General features: G+C 36.7%; 1 protein-coding gene across 8 annotated transcripts in view; it reads right to left on the bottom strand.

Moving 5' to 3' along the window:
- Window positions 1-22,255, bottom strand: part of Ube3d (ubiquitin protein ligase E3D) — a 144,313-nt gene that overhangs the window by 20,130 nt on the left and 101,928 nt on the right. For 3 of the 8 annotated variants that reach the window (XM_078019684.1, XM_078019689.1, XM_078019688.1), the window contains 2 exons: window positions 14,299-14,386; window positions 13,977-14,031 (listed from right to left, as the gene is read on the bottom strand). The exons of 3 other annotated variants lie outside the window; for them this stretch is intronic. In XM_078019684.1, the coding sequence (XP_077875810.1) occupies window positions 13,977-14,031; window positions 14,299-14,386 (143 nt within the window). 2 more of the 8 variants (XM_078019685.1, XM_078019686.1) reach the window with 2 other exon arrangements.

Below are 22,255 nucleotides of genomic sequence, written 5' to 3'. Positions count from 1 at the left end.
TCACAATGGTACCAGAATATTTTCTTGGCTGAGCCCGGAGGCAGCCTTGAGTCAGCTTTTCCCATTACCTGTACACCTAAGCCATTTGAGAGAGAGAGAGAGAGTTCAGAAATGCCTCTGGAGGAGAGGCTATAGAGCTCCCTCAATATTCTGGCCTCCTCAGGCAAGAACTTTGTCCTTAACTTTAACTCTTAATTTGAGCACTCACATCTACTTTCTTTCCCTTTCTGCAGGGCTGGCTGCTTTGCATTTTGGGTGGGGCAAATTAGAACTCCCAAATTAGAAATATTGCCCATAAAAACTTCCTCACTCGCCTCCTCTCAGAAGCCTCAGTTCTGTACTTGTCTCTAACCTTCACATTGATTCCCAGGATTCGAGGTCTATGAGCAATGAAGCCCATTAGCTAAATTCTTTTGGAAACCTGACAACCTCACACTGTGCAGTTGTTCCTGTGGGCACATCTGCTGCACAGTAGGGGAATGAAATTAGATGTGATCCTTCCCCTACCTCCCAACTTTTTTTTTTTTTTTTTTTGGAATGACAGTGAGTTTCAGAAATGGTAGTTGGGAGTCGAGAAAGGCACCCTTACACTTTGGTCACCATTTTTGGCAGGTGCAAAAACTCCAGTTAAACACTTGAACTGTTGGTTTCGGAGAGCTACTTCTCAGAGCAGGGTTCAAGAAAAGACATAAAGTACTGGTAACTTTTAATTCCCAAACCTTGCACATGACACAGCCTCTTGGTATGTCCAGCAGCCCTGGCCTGGCACAGACACTGAGAGGGGAACCCACATGCCTCTTCTTGCTGATACCTTGCTGGTAGTTTTTCCAAAGAAACCATTCTTATCCATCCCTCCCAACCAAAATCAAAACAAAACAAACAAAAACCCCCAAGCAAACAAATTTGAATTAAGAAGAATAATATCTTTTCTAAATCTCTAGGTTTATAGGACAGAGAAGAAAAGACTGGGAACTCTGATATTTTTCAGTCCAGTACTCTAATACTTCCATCTTATTTGGCAAAACATCCTGGTCAAAAAATGAGCTGATCTTTAAAACTCTGCATAGAGCTTTGCTATGAACTGCTTCAGAAGCCTCAAAGTCGAGATCAAGGGAAAGTCATCCTCACTGGTTTTCCTAGTTTGGCAAAGAGATGGGTTCTGGGGATCCCGTGGAAATTTTCTGTTTTTTTTTTTTTTTTCGGAAGTTACTTGTTGGGGGTAACATTGCATGATTCAAAAATTAGAATTAGGCAGTAAGCTTACATGGTGAAAACATAAACTTGAAGATGACCTCAAACAGGGTGTGAGTTAAATTGTGGGACTTAAGATAGGTGGTGACATGGACAATGTGAATGTCGCTTCAGTGTTATTCTGAACACCGAGGCACAGTTTAGATCTTAACAATCACCTCAACTCACCAATTTTTCAAGTGATTGCTTTGAACGCATATTGTGTCACCCTAGTCTAACAACTCAAAAGACCTAATCCCACAAGATCACCTATAATTAGAGAGCGATGATGCAGTTTTAGAAGACAAATATAGACACCACAGAGGCGATGCATCAGCAGTCTGAAAATAATTAATGCTTATCCTCGCGAGGCCAGCTATCCCAAGACACTTGGGAACAGTTCACTACAGCCAGGATGTCATAGAAGGATGGCAAAATCATTTTTCTTATCTGCAGAAGTAGGTCATAGCAAGAACATTTCAGAAAAATTAAAAAAAAAAAAAAAACCAGAGTGGACGTGAATGGGTATAGTGGCAGTCTTTTCGTTTATTACTTCAATGCAAAACTTGATCATCAGTTCATTCTGTACTATCTAATCATCTTCCTACGTGGTCAAAGACAAGAACTGAGAGTTTGGGGACACAACAAAATCCCATTATCTAAATACAGCTTCTAAATTGAATAAATAGAGCTCTCATATTTGAGATAGCAAATTGTTTCTGTTGTTCTGTTTCTAATGACATGAAAATAAAACCCACTATCACAAATTAGAACACTTACGTGGAGTCTGAGCTAGCCCCGGTGTAGTCATGGAGGCTAAAGATTGGGTAAAGGTTTCTGACAGCACTATTTTAACTCAGTATATGACCCACACATGGTGCAGCATTTTATTTCTGTCTACACGTCTGTTTAAATACGACAGACAGACACTGCACAAACAGTCATAGGCAGCTCATAGTGCTACCACCTTTTAAATAACAAATGGTCTTCCCCAATGAGGATGAGGGTTTAGAGAAAGAGGTGGGAAGAGAGACCATGGATGACACTTACACTGATAATTTTTTAATCTCAGAAAAGGTCATCAGAGGTGCTGAAATTACCCTGCTTCAAGCTTTCCTCTTCATTGATCAGAAAGGCTCAACATTTTCAATGCTAGCAGCTTCTCCAATTAATGTTGTGCCTCCCTAGAACTGGGCACTTAGATTTAGAAACTGATTGACACTGGACTTTCTTCCAGAGAACAGGAAAAAAAAATGTCTCCAAGAAACTAGGCTTGTCTCCTAACAATGAGTTTTTATTGACCTACATTCTCAAGAACTTTGCTCTGAAGTTTGGTAAGAGCTAGAGTTGATTCTTTGACTTCAACTAAGAGTAACTTCTTTGGGCTCAGTCCTTCCTTCCTTCCCACCAAATGTACTAAAAAGATTTCCTCTGTGCTTTTTCTCCTTGCTTTTTTCTTGCTAAGAGCAATTCTATTTCATTTTTCACAGAATATGATTTTCCGTGTTCACTTTATCATTTTTACTCTTTGTAGTGTCATTAATGACCTTCAAGCTTAGTCAGTTATTCTATGCTTTTTCCTTCTACATTCATTTTTTTTCTTCCCCATTTGAGCACTGAAGGACAAATGCACAATGAGTAAACTGTAAAATTGTGTCACAGTTTGTGTCACAGTTTCCCTAGGGAAAATCTTCTTCCTTGAGCTATTAAATTATATATTTTTTTAACATCAAGGCTTTGACACAGAGCAGGTACAGTCATTACAATGTAAAATTAGTCCTTTCCCCAACATAAGTGGTGTAATAAATACTCTACTTGTAAATGCACAAAGTGATTTAGGAAATGGCATATAAAAATCCTATCAAGAGCTTCAAAGAGTTATGTGTAAAGTTATATGATATTTTGTTCCTGGCACATAGATAGTAAAGTCATACCAATGTGGAAGAGTATAGTTTTGCTTTCTTTGCTATAGTTTGTATTCACTATTGCAAAATCCATTTGTTCAAACATTGTAGAACAAGCTGACTTTCATTTGTGGATGCATCCAAATAATTTGTGGATGTATCCTTTATTCAATGTATTCATTGGGTTCCACCAATGTGCCAGGCAGAGTGATGAATTGAAAGCAAATCACAATAAAACACAAACAACACCCCTTTTCTGTTATTCATGAGAAACATGTCAGTGGTTGTTTTCTATTCTAGGCATGCCACTAACTTCAAAAATTATCTCATAAATTGTATTTACCTGCAGAAAATAAAGAGAAACAGTAATAGCAAACCCACCCGCAGGCTGACTCACAAAGGCAGTGTCCTGCAAAACCTAGACCTGTTTCCCTAGCAATTAACTGCCAGCCCAGTGGATATATACTACAGTGGGGTACATACAACAGCTTTAGAATCAAGTAACCTGTGCTTGAATTCTTGCTCTGTGGTTTGCTGTCTGTATGTATTTGATTTGGTCTCTCTGAGCCTGTTTCCTCATATGGATAACAGAAGGAGTTGTATAAGTCTCCAAAGACAGTTAAAATGATTAAATGAAGTAAAAGGCAAAGCTTCTATTATCATGCCTGTTGCAAAGTCACCTGTGCAATAAATTATCATTTTAGCGTCATCATCATCATGGTTGAAGTTCATAGCCTGAGGGACATGATTGCTTAAGACAAGGAATTCTTTTTTCTCAACAGGGGAGACAACAAGGTTCACCGTACAGAGTGAGGCTAAGGAAAACTAGGTTGGAAAGTTTGTATATCACATGTATTAGCCCTGCCCCTCTTCTCTCTTGAGTTGTGCTCCTCCTTTATTCACAAAAAGTAGCCACTTATGCTCATGTCCATAAATGCCCTTTACGATAGCACCCATTTACTGTCCTATCATCATGGTCTTTTTCTCTGCCTAGTTTAACCTTATTTAGATATAATTAATTCAAAGAATTAGTTAACCATTTTAAATTAGGCAAGAAAATTTAAAAAAAAATATTATTATTTTGCATGGGGATGGAGTGATGGAAATAAGAGGAAGAGAACAGGAATAAGTGAATTGAAAAATCAAAAAGGACTTAATGATTTGAACTCAGCAACAGAAGTTGTCTATACATAGATACATGTCAACACTGCCCTACTTATTAATCACAACACCCATATTTAGCCCAAGTGAACAGAAAGACCATTTACTGAAAGCTTAAAATGAAAAAATAAATCTAAGCAGCGTATGCTTGGATGTGGAAAGGACTATTGATTTCATGTGTTCCCTTCAATTTGGCTCCCAGAATCACACAATGCTGGAGCTGAACATAGGAAATGGGAGTTTAGAGATAGAGAAAGCAAGCCCAAAGAAGTCTAAAATGAATGCAGAGCTAAAACTGCAATCTAGGTTTCTTACTGGTTCATTCCAAAATAGATTTAAAATGATGAGGATGCAGTGTACATAGGTCATTGATGTCACTGTATTTTGTTTTTATTTGTGGTTGGTGTTGTTTTGTTTAGTGTGAAAAGATGTAATGTGATTTTTACAAAGGACTTTGAACTGTCATGAAATGCATTTGGAAAAATAAGAGACCTAGAGGAGCCAAAGCTATCCTCAGTAAGAAAAGTGAAGCAGGATACATCACAAAACCAGAACTTTAATTATATTACAGAGCTATACTAACAAAAATGACATGGTATTGGCACCAAAACAGACAGAAAGATCAATGGTACAGAATAGAAGACACAGAGACAAACCTATATAAATACAGTTATCTCATAATAGACAAAGGTGCCATAAACAAACATTGGAGAAAAGATAGCCTTTTCAACAAATGGTGCTGGGAAAACTGGAAATCCATGTGTAAGGAAATGAAATTAGACTCCTATCTTTCATCCTGCACAAAACTGAACTCAAAGTGGATCAAGGACCTAGGTGTTAGACCACAGACTCTGTGTCTACTAGAAGAAAAAGCAGGCCCAAATCTCTATCTTGTCAGTTTAGAAACCTCAACAAGACTCCTGGTAAAATCAAGGATCAATAAACGGGACGGCATCAAACTAAAGAGCTTCTTCACCGCAAAGAAACAATCAAGAACATAAAAAGAGAGCCTACAGAACATAAGAAAATCTTTGCTACCTGCACCTCAGATAGAACACTAATCTCCAAGATATATAAAGAACTCAAAAAACGTAACACACCAAAACAAAACAAACAAAAAAATAACTCAGTCAATAAAAGGAACTGAACAGACACTTCACAGAAGAAGAAATACAGTCAACAAATATACAAAAAAAGTTCAACATCAGTAGCAATTAGAGAAAAAATGCAAATTAAAACTACACTGAGATTTCATCTCACTCCAGTCAGAATAGCAATTATCAAAAATACAAGTAATTTGGGGCTGGGGATGTGGCTCAAGCGGTAGCGCGCTGGCCTGGCATGTGTGTGGGCCAGGTTCGATCCTCAGCACCACATACAAACAAAGATGTTGTGTTCGCCAATAACTAAAAAATAAATATTAAAATTCTCTCTCTCTCTCTCTCTCTCTCTCTCTCTCTCTCTCTCTCAAAAGAAAAAGAATACAAGTAATAATAAATGTTGGTGAGGATGTGGGAAAAAAGGTACACTCATACATTGCTGGTCGGACTGCAAATTGGAAAGCAGTATGGAAAAATGAATGCAGAGCTAAAACTGGAAATCTAGGTTTCTTACGGGTTCATTCCAAAACAGATTTAAAATGATGAGGATGCAGTGTACATAGGTCCTGAAAAAACTTGAAATGGAACCACCATTTGACTCCAGTTATTCCACTTCTCGATATATACCCAAAGAATTTAAAATCATCATACTATAATGACATGGCCACATCAATGTTTATAGCAGCTCAATTCACAATAGCTAAGTTATAGAACCAGCCTAGGCACTCTTCAACAGATGAATGGATAAAGAAAATGTGGTATGTATACACAACGGAATATTACTCAGCCATAAAGGAGAATGAGATTATGGCATTTGTTGGTAAATGGATGGAACTGGAGACCATCATGCTAAGTGAAATAAGCCAGTCCCCCCAAAACCAAAGGCAGAATGCTCTCTCTGATATGCAGATGCTGACTCAAAATACATGGATGGGAGGGAGGAGTGGAATTTCACTTGTTTGGAGAGAGGGGAAAGAGGAGAAGGGAAGGGAGATGAGAATGGGAAAGACAGTACAGTGAATAGGACATAACTTTCCTATGTTCATATATGAATACACAACCAGTGTAATTCCACATCCTGTACAACCACAAGAATGGGAAGCTATACTCCATGTACGTATGATATGTCAACATACATTTCTACTGTCATGTAAAACTAAAAAGAACAAACAAACAATAAATAAAAGGGGCTTTGAGCTGAGGGATTTAGTTTATAAGTCTGGTGGTGGTAGGATGGTGGTGCAGTGGTCTGAGATGCCTTGACAAAATGCAAAATTTTGTGTGGATGTACATTTTTCTAGGAATAAGGTACAAAGTTTTATGAGATTCTCAAAGGTGTCAGTGGGCAAAAAAGGGAGAAGCCAAAACAATTAGATTGGTGGCTTCCAAGATGCTGCAAGTAGGGATGCATCCAGTGTAGACAGGGAAGGATGCTGAGAATGGCAGGGGGAATGGACCACAGTGGCAGCTACACTCCAAGCAGAGCAACTTCACTTTCTACCCATTTTTTAATTTAGCAATCTGCTTAATATTCTGGAGGAACATTTTTTGCTACTGGGAGAGGGGCAACTGGAAACTACTGTTAGACCATATCCTATGAAATTCTAGCAAAGGTGTGACCTTTCTTGTTTTCTTGGGTTTTGTTTTATTTTGTTTGTTTTGGTAATGGGGATTGAACCCAGGGATGCTTAACCACTCAGTGACATTCCTAGCCCTTTCTATTTTTTATTGAGACAGGTTCTTACTAAGTTGCCCAGGCTGGCTTCAAACTTGTGATCCTCCTGCCTCAGTCTCCTAAATTGCTGAATTGGGTGTGCGCCACCATACCCAGCCTCATCTGTTTTTTGTTTATTTTGTTTTGGTACTGGGGATTGAACTCAGGGGCACTCAACCACTGAGCCACATCCTCAGCCCTATTTTGTGTTTTATTTAGAGACAAGGTCTCACTGAGTTGCTTATCACCTTACTAAGTTGCTGAGGCTGGCTTTGAACTCGAAATCCTTCTGCCTCAGCCTCTGGAGCTGCTGGGATTACAGGCATGCACCACCATGGCTGGCCTCTATCTGTTTTCTAAACAGATAATTGACAGCATTCTGAAGAAAGCACCTTCTTTTGACTGTATTTATGGCTGTTCTGTTATTTTCCTGATTCACAATCAAGATGCTACCTCTTGTTTCCCAGCATCATTATGAATGCCTGTGGTGGCAATAAAATGAGAACCAGGAATTAAAGCAATTAGAAAAAAGAACTGCATCTATGCTTTCTCATCCTGAGAGGACACCAGAAATGGCTCCCCCCTCCTCCATTTCTTTGGCTCCTCACTGGATGATTCATGTCCCAAAGGCTTAGGTGCTACTATAGTTATACCAGAAACCCCGAGTGGATTGCCCATTGTTTTCTTTCTTTCTTTCTTTTTTTTATAACCTGTGAAATGCTTTCTTTTCTATTTCTTTTTCAGACAATAAAGAGTTGAGGGCATAATTTTAGGAGCAAGAAGTTTTAGGTTTTATAGAATGTTCAATAACTTGGGGTGGGGAAAAATGAAAAGTAGCAAAAAGCAATAAAGCTTAGAAAGCAATATATTGGGTCATTTTCACCCAAAATTAGAGCTTCATGCCCCTAAGATACAAGCCTAAATAATGTTGTTTGTGTTGCATTAACCTTAAGCTATAATATGGCAAAAGTAGATTACAAGAGATCACAGAAAATAGTTATAACATTAGCAGCAGCTAGCAGAAGTATCTGGCAAGCAATCACTCTTACAGATTCAGTTATAGCATCAGGATCCCAGTCTGGGCTTCTGTGAGTTTAGATGCAATTTGAGAATAAACACAGGACTTACAAATAAGTAACCATACTGAAAAATGACCAGCCTGCAACCATTTTATACCTGAAGTTTGATGTTTCCCTTCTGCTCTTGCCCCTTCCCTCACTGAAAGTGTTCCTGAAGGATGGTAGAGCCCTGGGGTGGGAGGGTAGTGAGAGGTCAGCAGGTTCAGCTCTTCCCCTCCCACTGTCTACCAGTCCAGTGATTTCACCTCACCAATATGTGTCTTTGCAATTATAAATTTTGAAGATATTGTCTCATTGAATAGCTGGGCCTATACTCAGAAATGTTTTGGGTGTCATTAACAAGTTATTTGTCTATAATGATATTCTTTAACTGTATCATTCAATATTTATTATATTTGTATTTTCTCCTTCTACCCACCACACAGGATTAATCCATTCCCATATATATACATATATGTGTGTGTGTGTGTGTGTGTGTGTGTGTATAAAGTAACTCAATATTCCAATCATTAGAACTAAATAAAATACCAAGATAATCTTATAAAAGTATAAGATGATGATCTTCTTTTTGAGAATTATGATCTCACTGAAAACTGTGGATAGATATTTGAGTGTCCCTCAGTCACGTTATGGGATGGCAGGTGGAACAGGGATTGGTGAGAGCACAGCTGTTGATCTTATTGTCTTTTTTGGTGTGGTTTACAATATCTAGTATAACATGGCTTTTAAACCAGAGCTCAAGAGAGCACTGGGCTGGAAGATAGGGACCTGGTTTCTAATAGCAACAGAAGTAGGTGGTTATAATTAGAAGTAGAAGAAATAGTCATAGGAATTAAAGTCTCAAATACTTTAGCATTTATCATATTCCAAGGGACTTCCCATATATTTATTGACTTTAATACCCATAAGGTAAGTATTATTATTATTATTATTGTTATTATTATTATTATTATTATTCAAAGGAGACATGTTTTCCTTGAGGTCTGATGGCCAGTGGGTGAAGGGGTTGAGATTTCACACTACACTTGTCTGATTCTAAAGTCCATACTATGATTCTGCCTCCTAAATTCTGTCATTTCTGAGATTCTGTAGATCTATGTTAATAATCTAATATAATGTCTTTTTCAATTATGAAACACAGCAAAGCTCATTAAGGTATTCAGAAATTTCCAAAGAAATATACTGACACGTAGATATATAATAATTTTTTGCTTTTCACATTAATATATCTTAACTGCTATTATTGTAGTAGCTATAAGATAGCAACATAGGAGGTCACACTGTACACTTTTAATTTAGTTTCCAGAAGTTCCCATTGAACACTGGTCCATTCAGAATATATTCATAATTGATGAATTATTCAGCTATTTTACTTAAGTCATTCTGATGAATGGAATATTGAGTTTAACTTGAAATATGCAAATATTGAAATGGTTAAATTCTGTGTTGGTGGGTAGAAGATACAAATCTGATAAAAATTTAATGGTACAGTTACAAGAAATCATTTTAGACAAATACAAATAAAACCTACATGTAAGTATTACTTACATAGGAAGAACAAACACAAATGGGACCTACCCCCAGTGTAAGGATAGTGCACTTCCCAGGTACCACCTGCCACTTAAACAAAGGCAGTTGAAGACATATTCACTTCTGGCTGGATGGTAATCAACCAGAAAGAGTTGTATGTTAACACCTGTGCATACTCAACTGGATCCCTGATCCCAACTTTATTTAGTCTTAGATTACAGTCAGCCTTCTATATCTGTGGGCTGTACATCTGTGAATTCAAGCAACTGTGGATTGAAAATATTCATGGAAAAATCTGTGCTTGTATTGAACATATATCAACTTTTTCCTCCTGTCATTATTCTCTAAACAATACAGTTCAACAACTATTTATAAAACATTTCTACTATATTAGGTATTGTATATAATCTAGAGATGATATAAAATATATGGAAGGATGTGCATGAGTTATATGCAAATTTGAAGGTAATTTTATACAAGGGAGCTGAGCATGCATAGAGTTTGGTACAGGGGGTCCTGGAACCAATTCTCCATGGACACTGAGGGACAACTGTGTTATGTTGCCGAAGGAACCTTTCATTATATCATGTACTTAGTTTTCTGCACTTGTGGTATCCCATAAGAAGTCAGACCCTAAAGTTATTAAAAGTTGTTTCCACCTACTGAATCTGAAAACTAATGGTGATGATTATATAGAGAGGGATACATGGGGACACGTAGAGAACAAGGGAAAGACTCAGGTTCTATCTCAAAAATTCTGCCTTTATCCTCCTTTTCTAAAGAATGTGGGCGAAATAACAGCTCAAAGTGAGAACTTTCCCCCAATTCTTCTTCGGAGTATGAAAATAAAGAAGGAAATGAATTTCCACTCTCTCCTGAAATTACTGAAGCTCAACTGGGAAGAAAGAGAGGAAGAAAGAAGAAGGGATAGTGGGCAAAATTAATGCAAACAGACCCCAAATGAATGTAGGAAGAAAATGAGTTCACTTTCAGTTTTCAGAGTAGCATTATGGTTGTTTTCATGTGGTCTTTTCATTTCTGAAGGAATGATGGTCATTTACCCATTCACCAGGAAAACTGGGTAAAAAGAAAAACGCTTTATTTCCTGAACTTCACTGTAACATGAATCTTTCATCATTCTGTGAATAACAATGTTTGTATGTGTGACTCATACGGGCATGAGGTTTTCAGTCATTCTGCAAGTGAGAAAATGATGGTAGGCACCATGAAACACACCTGAGTTCATCAAGTTTACTAGATGAAAAACTTGAAAAAAAAATTTTTAAAAATTATAGAACTTTTCAGAACAGATTTAAGGCAGCTTAACAATTAAAGGACTGTGAGAATATCAAGTTTGTTGATTTTAGAGATATAAATGAGTATATTGTCCTCTTTTTTTGCTATAGATTAATTCACAAAAGAACCATAAGGGAGTTTTCATTCTCTCCCCATTCCCTATGCATAGAAAGGTCAAAAAAGACACTAGGGACCTTGAATTCTGGTCTCCTTCACCTCTCCTTTGGAACAAAGCATTCAGAGGCAAGGCAAGTGGCCACCCCTAGAAGAAAAGTCAGGGGAGGGGAGGTTAAGTCTGAAGTGGTGGGAACTCACACTTTATGTGCCTGACCTTAGAAGTAGCAGGACCAGGGAGGGCAGATGATTGTGAGCATGCCAGTGGAAACCTGCAGGCAGTAGCACAGGTCTTAATTACTTGCCCAGCACAGAGGAAATAAAATTGCCAGAATTACCTACTTCTGAATTTGGGTAAGGAATATCTTCCCAGTACTTGTATTGTGAATAATAATAATAATAATGATAATATAATGATGATAATAATAATTATTATCATTATTATTATTATTGTTATTTTGTTAATAGGCCTTCTTACTTTAGGAGAAAGAAAACTCATTTGAGAAAAACATGAACATGCAGCAGAATGTTTCAATATCTATCCCAAATTGGTAAATCAGAAAACAGCATTGCACAAGAAAAAGAAGGTTCATTGGAAACAATTGGAAGAAGCAGTACCAGCATTCTCATATGAAATTTGTATACTAAGAAAGTTCATTTCAAGTACAATTTATAACATTAAGGTTCAACTAGAAAAAAAACATAAACTATATTTTTTAAAAAAAAAAAACATGTTCACAGGGAGAAGTATATATTAATGCTAGAACCAAACAATACCCAGCTGCTGAAATTATGGGAGAGAATTGGTTTGGAATGCATTAGGGAACAAGGGGATCAATGCCTAGCAATTCATCTCTAAAGTCCTTGGCCAAAGCCCCCCCTCCTCCCATCCATCTGATAAATGTGCTTTGGGATTTGATATTCAGAAAAATCCTTGGGAGGCATTCTAAGAATAATTTTTCTTAGAGGAGACAAAGTAGTAAAGAGGCAAGGTAAATTGCCTTTGGTATTCTTTGATATGCTTACCTTTTTTAATATGGAAACACCATGCTGATCTACAACACCATAATTTAAATGGAAATCTAAGATGTATTATATTACACATTTTGCTGCCTTGTGAAATAGCAATGTTCCAAATATAAACAGATTTCATCAAGCATGATTTTTTTTCTTGATGACCCAAGATCAACATTATGAATTACATGTTCATTATGTGACCTTGAACAAATTTCCTGAACCTCTTCCATGCTTCAGTGACCTCATTTTTTACTATAGGAATAACAGAATTTATCCCACAGAATAGAGAAGGTAGATTAAATGAGACCATGAGCATAGGGTCCTATGCATGATTTAGAGTTAAACTAAAATGGTAGCTACTTCTTTTATTCATTTCCCTGCCCTTGACTGTGATCTAAAAAATTGAGGTTGACTTAAAAATATTTAAGACAACAGTTGTGTTTCTATATAAGATTTAAAACTTATATTTCACTTTTAGAAAAAAAAAAAAACCAAAACTAACTCTATTTCGTCCAATATGGTAGACCTCATGTCAGAAAAAAGCTTCTTCAGTATAAAAGACTAAAAATGCTGAATATATATTTTTTTAAAAAATCTTTTAAAAAACACATAGTGGAAACTGGCAGAATAACCAAACCCTCTGAGGTAAGAAAGACTCTTGAAGTCTCTTGGTCAGCCAGAGCTGAACAAAGTTGTCTTGAGGCTCTGCCCACCCTTGAAAGTCTAGACTAGAGCTTGTGCTTTAACCTGAGGAATGCTGGGGTTCAGCGGCCAAGTCTCAGATCCTGAAAAATAGGAGGCTGGGTCAGACACACCTGAGATCCTTTCCTCTTCTGTCACCCCCTTGTAATAAATGAATTGAAAAAAAAAAAAGCCTTCCAGAGGTGGATGGTAGGTGAAGGTACTTGCATGTCTTGGTCTTATCTCAGTTTGATGTGGAGGGAGAGGTACCAATCGGAAGCCCTCATCACAGGCCCAATCTTAGACATGTTTGGGGTCATAATTCATGCTATTTATAGAGACTCACATGTAATTCTCTCTGCAGGAGCATACTTTCCATACAGGCCTCAAAGAACTCCCACGAAGTTCCCATAAACATGCGTTGACCACCATAAAATCACTCAATATATGAGTGAGTCAACAGAAAAAACTCATAGAACTAGACTTGCAAATCTGGATGTTTTCACTATGATAATATACTAAGTATACTTAAAGAAATACATGAATTATTAATAGTATGCTCAAGGAACTTTCAAAACTTACATGCAAGTTTAAAAAACAATCCAACAGTATTTCTTGTAAGAAAAAAATATATAAAAATTAATATCAGAAATTTAATGGATAAGGCAAATAGGAGACTGGGCATATACAAATAAAGATGAGTATGTAAGACCAAATAATAGTTGCAGCAGGCATATAAGGTATATTCTAAACAACTCATCAAAATTCTGGAAGTCTAGGTGAAATGGACAAATCCCCAGATAAATATAATCTATCAAAACTGATTCAAAAAGAAGTAGAATGAACTGGAGATGTAGCTTAGTGGTAGAGCATTTGCCTAGCATGCTTGAGGCCCCAGCTTCAATCTCCAGCTCTTCGTACACCAAAAAATCAGTACAAGAACTAAGGAAATAGGTGAGAGACCCTAGTGCCTGCTTTTAGTGTAACAAAATGAAAAGCTGTGCTGAAAAGGCAGGAAGGAAAAAGTTGCTTATGTCATGCACCTTCCCTAACTTCAAGCAGCTCAGCATGGAGAGAGGTGCCTTTCACATTAGGGAGGGAGAGAAGATAAATTTCAGGCTGTAGACTTGAAATCCAGTACCAGACCTACCATGGTGAAACCCAGAGGTAGACAAAAACTCCACAATCCTTCACTAGGCTAACACCTGTGGACTAACAAGAAATGCATTAGTTCACATGGCTAAAGACCTCCAAAAACCCTCCTCTAGCGTTGGGCAGCAGAATGGGGATCAGTACTTCACCCACTGGGGACGGGGGCATGAAAGCTAGCATAGGGCTTTGCCTCAGAGTTCGGTGCCAGGCCCACTGCAGTGAGATCTAACAACCAATAGAAACTAAAGGCCCTATATACATGACAGAGCTCAGAGACAGAGCCTCAAGACCAGCTCCAGTATCAGTGGAGATCTAAGCACCTGTAGGACAGACTTGAGTTTCTGCTGCACTAGTTCCATCCTGAGTAAGCTTGGGGATAACCCACTCTCCTCCTGAGACTGTGAAGAACTAAGGAAATAGATAAATACATATTTTTTTAAAAAAATCTTTTAAACACATAGTGGAAACTGTCAGGAGAATAACCAAACCCTCTGAGGTAAGAAAGACTCTTGAAGTCTCTTGGTTGGCCAGAGCTGAACAAAGTTGTCTTGAGGCTCTGCCTACCCTTGAAGGTCTAGACTAGAGCTTGTGCTTTAACCTGAGGAATGCTGGGGTTCAGCAGCCAAGTCTCAGATCCTGAAAAATAGAAGGCTGAGACAAGGAAGGCTCTTATGGCTGTGAGACTCAGATGCAAACCAGCTTAGTGCTAATCGTGGTGTACACAGGACTGTCTCCACCACCTATCCCCCAACCTTGAGCAGCACAGCTATTGTCAGGCCAGTACTCATAGATGAATGGGGCTCTAGAACTGCTCTGGTACCAGACAGAGACCTGTACCCCAGTGGGACAGACTCATATTTCAGCTTGCATCACCACTAGCTCTGGCATGGGACTCTGTATAACCCTAAGACTATGGAGACCCTCTTAATTATAAGAATCAGGCACAACCCAACTTAGCATCATTCCAGGTGGCCAACAGTTAGATTTTACTAACACTGCCTCAACCTTGGGTAGCACAGGGAGGTGCATGATGCCTGGAACTTAGTACTAGACTGGTAAAACCTAATACTGGGAAGAACCTAACAGCTCCTAGCCCCAGGCCTGCTGGTGGACAGAGCCTCTGGAACATCTTCAGTGCTAGAGGAAGAAATGTGACCCCAGTCTATCAGCCTTTCATTCATCTAGCATCATCTGTGGCTGGTTGAGAGTGCTTGTCTGGCATGTTGAGATCCTGGGTTTGATCCCCAGCACTGGAAAAAAAAAGGTAGAAAAATGTCAGATAAGCAACTTATCACTGCATCTCAAGGAAATAGAAAAGCAAGAACAAACTAAACCCAAACTTAGCACAAGTAAAGAAATAATGAAGAACAGAGCAGAAATAAGTAAAATGGAGACTAAAAAAGCAATACAAAAGAACAATGAAACAAGTAACTGGTTTTTCAAGAAGATAAAATAGACAAGTAGCTATACCAAGAAAAGGAGAGAGAAGACTCAAAAAATAAAAAAGATATTGAAAAAGGAAACATTACAACTGACACCACAGAAATACAAAAGATTGGTAGGTGATTATTATAAACAACTATATGCCAATAAATTTGATAATGTAGGAGAAATGGACATACTCCCAGACACATAAAACTTACCAAGACTGAGTCATGAAGAAACAGAAAGCTTGAACCCACTAATAACAAGAATGAAATTGAATCAGCAATAAAAAGTTTCCCATCTAATTTAAGTCCAGGCCAGACGGCTTTACTGTTGAATTCTACCAAACCAGTTATCCTTAAGTTATTCAAAAAACAGAAGAGGAACAGATCATTCCAAATGTACTCTGAGAGGCCAACCTCCTGATATCAAAACCATATAAGGGCACAATAAAATCCTCACAAAATCCTCAAAAATACTAGCAAAAAAAAAAAATCTAATAGCACACTGAATGATTATTCACCATGATCAAATAGTACTCATCTCAGGGATGGAAGGATAGCTCAATATACACACATGAACAAATGTGATCTACCATATCATCCGAATAAAGGTCAAAAACCACATGGTCATTTCAATTGATACAGAGAAAGCATTTGATAAAATTTAATATTCTTTCAAGATGAAAATATTGAACATTTAAATAGACATATAAGGAGCATACCTGAATGTAATAAAAACCATTTATAATAAGCCAACAATTAACATTATATTGAAGGGAGAAAAGTTGAAAGCTTTCTAAGATCTGGAAGAAGACAAGGATGCTCACTTTCACCACTTTAATTCAGTTCAAATAAGTCCTAGCCAAAGAAATCAGAAAGGAGAAAGAAACATAGGGCATCAAATTGAAAAGGAAATCAAATTGTCACTCTTTGAAAGTGCATGATCTGATATGTAGAAAACACCCAAACTACACCAATAACCTATTTGAATTAATACATTAATTCAACAAAGTTGTAGGATATAAAATCAACATAAAAGCACTGTTATATCCCAGTAGCAAATGTATCTAAATAGAAATCAAGAAAGCAATACTGTTTACAATAGCTACAAAAAAATAAGTAAATAAAATATCTAGGAATAAATTTGATCCAAGAAGTGAAAGACTTCCACAATGAAAAACATAAAACAATGATGAAATGAGCTGAAGAGAACCCAAAAAAGGGGCAATGTATCCCATGTTAATGGTTTGGAAGAATCAATATTACTAAACTGTCCCTAGTTCCCAAAGTGATTTACAGACTCAATGTAATCTCTACCTAAATACCAATTTTCACAGAACTAGGAAAAACAATTCTAAATTTTATGTAGATCTCCCAAAACAAAAACATGAATAGCTAAAGCTAGTTGGGGTGGAAGAGTAGGGGAGGCAGGAGGTATTATACTACCTCAATTCAAAACATACTACAAAACTGTAGTAATCAAAACAACATGGCATTGGACTAAAAAGACACATAGACCAATAGAACAAAATAGAAAGCCTAGAAGTAAACACACTTCTATCACCAACTGATTTTTGACAAAAGTGCTAAGAATATGCATTGGAAAAAGGACAGTCTTCAATAAAAGGTGTTGGGAGAATTGGATATCCATATATAGAAGAATGAAACTAGATCCTTCCCTCTTGATAAAAATCAAGTCAAAATTGATTAAATACTTAAATGTAAGATCTGGAACTATGAAACTATTAGAAGAAAACTGGAAAAATTATTCACAACACTGGAATGGACAAGGATATTTCAGACAGACCCCAAAAGCACAGGAAAGCAAAAACAGACAAAGGGGATAACATACAAGTAAAAAGCTTTGTACTGTGGAATGAGACTGATCGAATTATGCTACATAAATGTATGAAGATGGCACAATGAATTACAATATAATATCTAATTATAATTCATCAATAAAAATGTTTAAAAATTTGTAAAGCTTCTGCACAGCAAAGAAAACACTCAAAAAAAGTGAGAGATGACTTACATGATAGGAGAAAATACTTGCAATGCACAAAACTGACAAGGAATTGGCATCCAGAATAATGAAGGAACTCTAAAACTCAGTGGGAAAAAAAAAGCATCTTTTAAAAAATGGGCAATACAAAGTACAACTGTGTTAGTCTTTTCCAATTTCTTTATGTCATATTTTCTTTTATTATTGACATTGATTAAAACACTGGAAAAGAAATTGAACAAAACAGAAAAAAATATGGGCAACAGATCTTAAACAAACATTTCTCAAAACAGGACACACAAATGGCAACAAGTAATTTAAAAAATACTTAACACCAACAATTATCAGGGAAATGCAAATCAAAACCACAGTGAGCTATCACCTCACCCCAATAAGAATGGCTACTATCAGAAAGACTAAAGATAACAAGTGTGGATGAGGAGAAAAGGAAGCACTTTCCCACTGTTGGTGGGAATGTACATTAGTGTAGCCATTATGGAAATAGTATGTAAGTTCTTCAGAAAATTAAAAATGATCCAGCAATCCTACTACTGGTTATAGATCCAAAGGAAATAAGATCAGTAATCAGAAAAGACATCCACCCTCCCATGTTTATTGAAGCACTATTCACAATAGCCAAGAAGTGGAAATAGCCTAAGCAGCCCTCAACTGATGAATGGCTAAAGAAAATGTGGTACATATACACAATGGAATACTTTTCAGCCACAAAACCAAATGAAATGCTCTCACTTGTGACAACATGGATGAATTGGAGATGATTATATTAAGTGAAATAAGTTAGGTACATGAAGAAAAGTACTGCATGATCCCATTCATATGTGAAAGTTTAAAAAGTCAATCTCATACAAGTTGAGAAAGAGATTGTGCTTACCAGAGGTCAGGGAGAGTAAGGGACTGTAGATGGGGAAAGGTTGGTCAACAGGTACAATTAGATAGGGGCAAGAAGCTCTGGGCTACAATTGCACAGTATGGTGAATATAGATAACAATTATATACTGTATATTTCAAAAAGCTTGACATGATTTTGAAAGTTTTCATTAAAAAATGATAAACGTTTCAGAAGATAAATAAGCATGACCTGCTTTAAACATTATACAATATACATGTATCAAACATTATATGATACCCCATTAATATGTACAATTTCTATGTTTTAGAGTATCAGTTAAAATTTTTAAAAAAATACCTTCACAGATGGTGAATCGGCAAAAAATTTTACCAAACAAGTAAAGCAAAAATAGACAAAATTTCAATCTTACATAAAAGTTTTCTGAGAACAGAAAACAACAACAAAAAACTTCTTCCAAGTCATTTTATTGAGCTATCAACACTTTCATACTAAAAATCCATAGTGACAGTTTGAAAGAGGAAAGTCTGTAACTTAAGTTGTCTCTGAATAGAAATACAAGTACTAAACAAAATTTGAGCCAACCATATATCATGATTAATTTGTTTCACGTAGAATGGAAGTCAACTTAACTTTTGGAAATCATTTCAGCTAATTCACCATATTAACAGATTCAAAATAGAAAAAAAAATACTGTGTTGGAAAAGCCTAGATTCAAATGTAAAAAAAAAAAAAAAGTAAATTTGAGTTTACAAGTAATTTTAAAAAGTAAACAAGTAGTTTTGTCTACTTTGAGAGAACTATATATATATGTGGGTCTCTTATCCCTCCACAGAGCTCATAGAGGGATTTCTCTGGCTGGTACTCAGCCCATGGCAATGGCTAAGGCGCTGCAGATTTCTTCCATATTTTATTATATCCAACCTCTTGAGTTCCTGATCTGCATTGAGTGCCCAGTATTAAATTCCAGTGAAGCCTTCCCACTTTTTCCCCTTTCATTCACATTGCTGAGAAGATGCCCGTTTGCTTTCTTGGTTTCACACCACGGAGCAGCCAGGAAAGTAACCTGATCTATTCTGCCATCTTGAAACCTCTTCTAGCTCTATCTTTACAATCATTGAATTTGAAAATTAAAAAATAAAGGTATACATATTTCATTTTCTCTACATTTTAAAATTACCATTATTTGTTTTATTTAAAAGATTTTCATCCTTTTATTGAAAATATTTTGAAGTTCAGTTGTTTAAGGCAGAATGTAGGAATTTTATTTTATTTTTTATTTTATTTTATTTTTTTTAGTAGACTCCAGACTTTATTCAGATTTCACTACTTTTTCCACAGTGCCCTTTTACTATTCCAGAATCCAGTTGAGGATACACTTTGCATTTTTAAAAAAAAATTTATATATAACAGCGGAGTGTGTTACAATTCTTATTACATATATAGAGCACAATTTTTCATATCTCTGATTGTATACATAGTTATTCACACCAATTTGTGTCTTCATGCCTGTACTTTGGATAATAATGATCATCACATTCAACCATCATTAACTACCCCATGCCCCCTCCCCTCCTCTCCCACTAAAGAGAATAAAATCATGGCATTTGTAGGTAAATGGATGGAATTAGAGAAGATAATGCTAAGTGAAGTAAGCCAATCCTAAAAAACACAAATGCCAATGTTTTCTTTGACATAAGGAGGCAGATTCATAGTGGGATAGGGAGAGGGAGCATGGGAGGAATGGAGAACTCTAGATAGGGCAGAGGGGTGGGAGAATGTAGGAATTTTATACATACAAGTTAAACTTTATTCTTATCTTGACTGAAGCTAACTAAAAACTCTATTAAAGTCCTTGGTGGCCTTCTGGTCATACTTTTTCTAACATGTGGAACCTCATCTTTATTAGTCACAGTGCCTGCTATGCCTAAATTAGCCCCTTTAAATGTGTCACAGATTTACTCAGCTGTGTTGCAGTTGTACATTCCCCATGCAGATCTGTCTGTTCAAATATTTTTAAAAGCAGTAAGCAGACAACATGCAACCTATTTTGTATAATATTCAAAGAGAGATGTTTTTAAGACATAGTCCCCTGTTGCAATGCTGGCTTCAAACAGTTTGGTACATCATCTACATGAACTGGTGAAAAATGACTAATGACTGTCTCCTAGCCATGGAAATGGCACTGGCAAGGGGGCAGCATTTATGATGAGCTTTACATTAAAGATGTATGTATGCATAATAGAGAATATCAACTGACACGCTCTTTCCCTCAGCATTGGTATTAACAACTTGTCTCATGTTCTTGGTTCTAATAATATCTCTTGGCTTGCAGACTATATACCCAGGAATATCTTCACAAAGAGGGGTCAAATATACTATCATAGTAAGTGATGAGTTGAGCTTTGTGGCAGTCACAATGGCAGAACCTCAGATAACTCCATTGTGTCAGCTGCTGGTGGTGGGGTCCATTTAGCAGAAGGCCTCATGAGATACCACAAGGCTCAAAAGAGATTTCCTTCTCAAAAATACAAGTGGCACTTTACTTATACCCCTTTAGTGAATTTCTGGTTTTTTAAAAATATTTTTTAAAAAATACATTTATTTTATATATTTATTTTTATGTGGTGCTGAGGATCAAACCCAGTGCTCACATGTGCTAGGAAAGTACTCTAATACTGAGCTACAACCCCAGCCCCCTATTTAATGAATTTCAGAAGACTAGAGATTCATCAAAGTCTTTGGCCACACTTAGAGAAAATCCAATTTCCCATGCCTTTATCCAAGACACAACAATGATCTGGATATGAGTTTTACTAATAGCACTTCAGAGAGTCTTCTCAATAATTTGTACAACTAAAGTCAGCATCATCTCACAGGTTGGAGTCTCCATCAAGTAAGAGGCCATGTTTGCCCAAAGGTTTTCCAATAGGCCTGCTGATCGCCACTTTGATGAAACTAAGTAATAGTTTTCTTTTTTTGTCTCAGCATATCACATTTACAGAGAACAAGAAGTACTCTCCCCACTGCAGTCTGAACATCTCTCCATGGATGTTCATTGAAGAGATCTCCATGTCATGAAGCTGCCTGCATCCCACTGCAACAGTTACTCTGATATCATTTTTTACTTCATCCTGCTTTTCCTGGTCATTTATTTCACTGGTCTTTTTGCCTTGACTAACAGGAAAGTGGGCTATTGAGGATGCAGGTCATAAAAGGTTTGTTTTTTGCTTTCCTTCAGAGTGGTTCAAAATGGTCAAATTTCTCTTGGGTCTCCAAAACTCAATCTTTCAAAATTATCTCCTGCCCTTTTAACTTGTGGAGCATTACCATTGTCCCCAAATAAACCCTTTGTCATACTATGGTGTACGTTCCTAACCCCCAAAGATGTTTAATGCCAGGCCTGTGTAGGGACTCTGCTGCAGCATTATTTACAATCTTAGAAACTGGAACCAGCCTCAGGTTCACACAATGATTACATAAATGAAAACTTGCAGCCATTAAATATTATGCTTTCAGATCATATTAATGGTCACAGAAATTGTTCACAAAATAATATAGTAAGGGAAGAAAACAAAATCAATATTATATATAATTGAAAAGCATATAAATATTGCAAATCATGGTTCAGAATGATAGGAAGCAATAAAATAATGGTTAAAATCCAGAATAGAAGACCTGAGTCTGCATCCCAGCTCTACCATTTGCTAGCTTTGTGAACACGGACAACTTTTTAAATACTTCTATGACTCATTTCCTCATGTAACAAAGGTGGATAATAACAGTATCTAATTAGGGACTCTAGAAAAGATTAAATGAGTTCATATATAAAGTGCTCAGAAGGATGACTATAACAGTAAATGCTCAATGAATATTAGCTATTATTTTTATTAAATGACTTGAGAAACTGCTTAAGACATAAATGAAGGAAGCAGATGTAAAAATTTAAATTACATTTACTTAACAGGATTTCAGTTTGG

This window comes from Ictidomys tridecemlineatus, chromosome 8, assembly GCF_052094955.1.
Source record: "Ictidomys tridecemlineatus isolate mIctTri1 chromosome 8, mIctTri1.hap1, whole genome shotgun sequence".
Lineage (NCBI taxonomy): Eukaryota > Metazoa > Chordata > Mammalia > Rodentia > Sciuridae > Ictidomys > Ictidomys tridecemlineatus.
The sequence above is the reverse complement of the archived record's forward strand: the minus strand, read 5'-3'. Positions and strand labels throughout refer to the sequence as shown.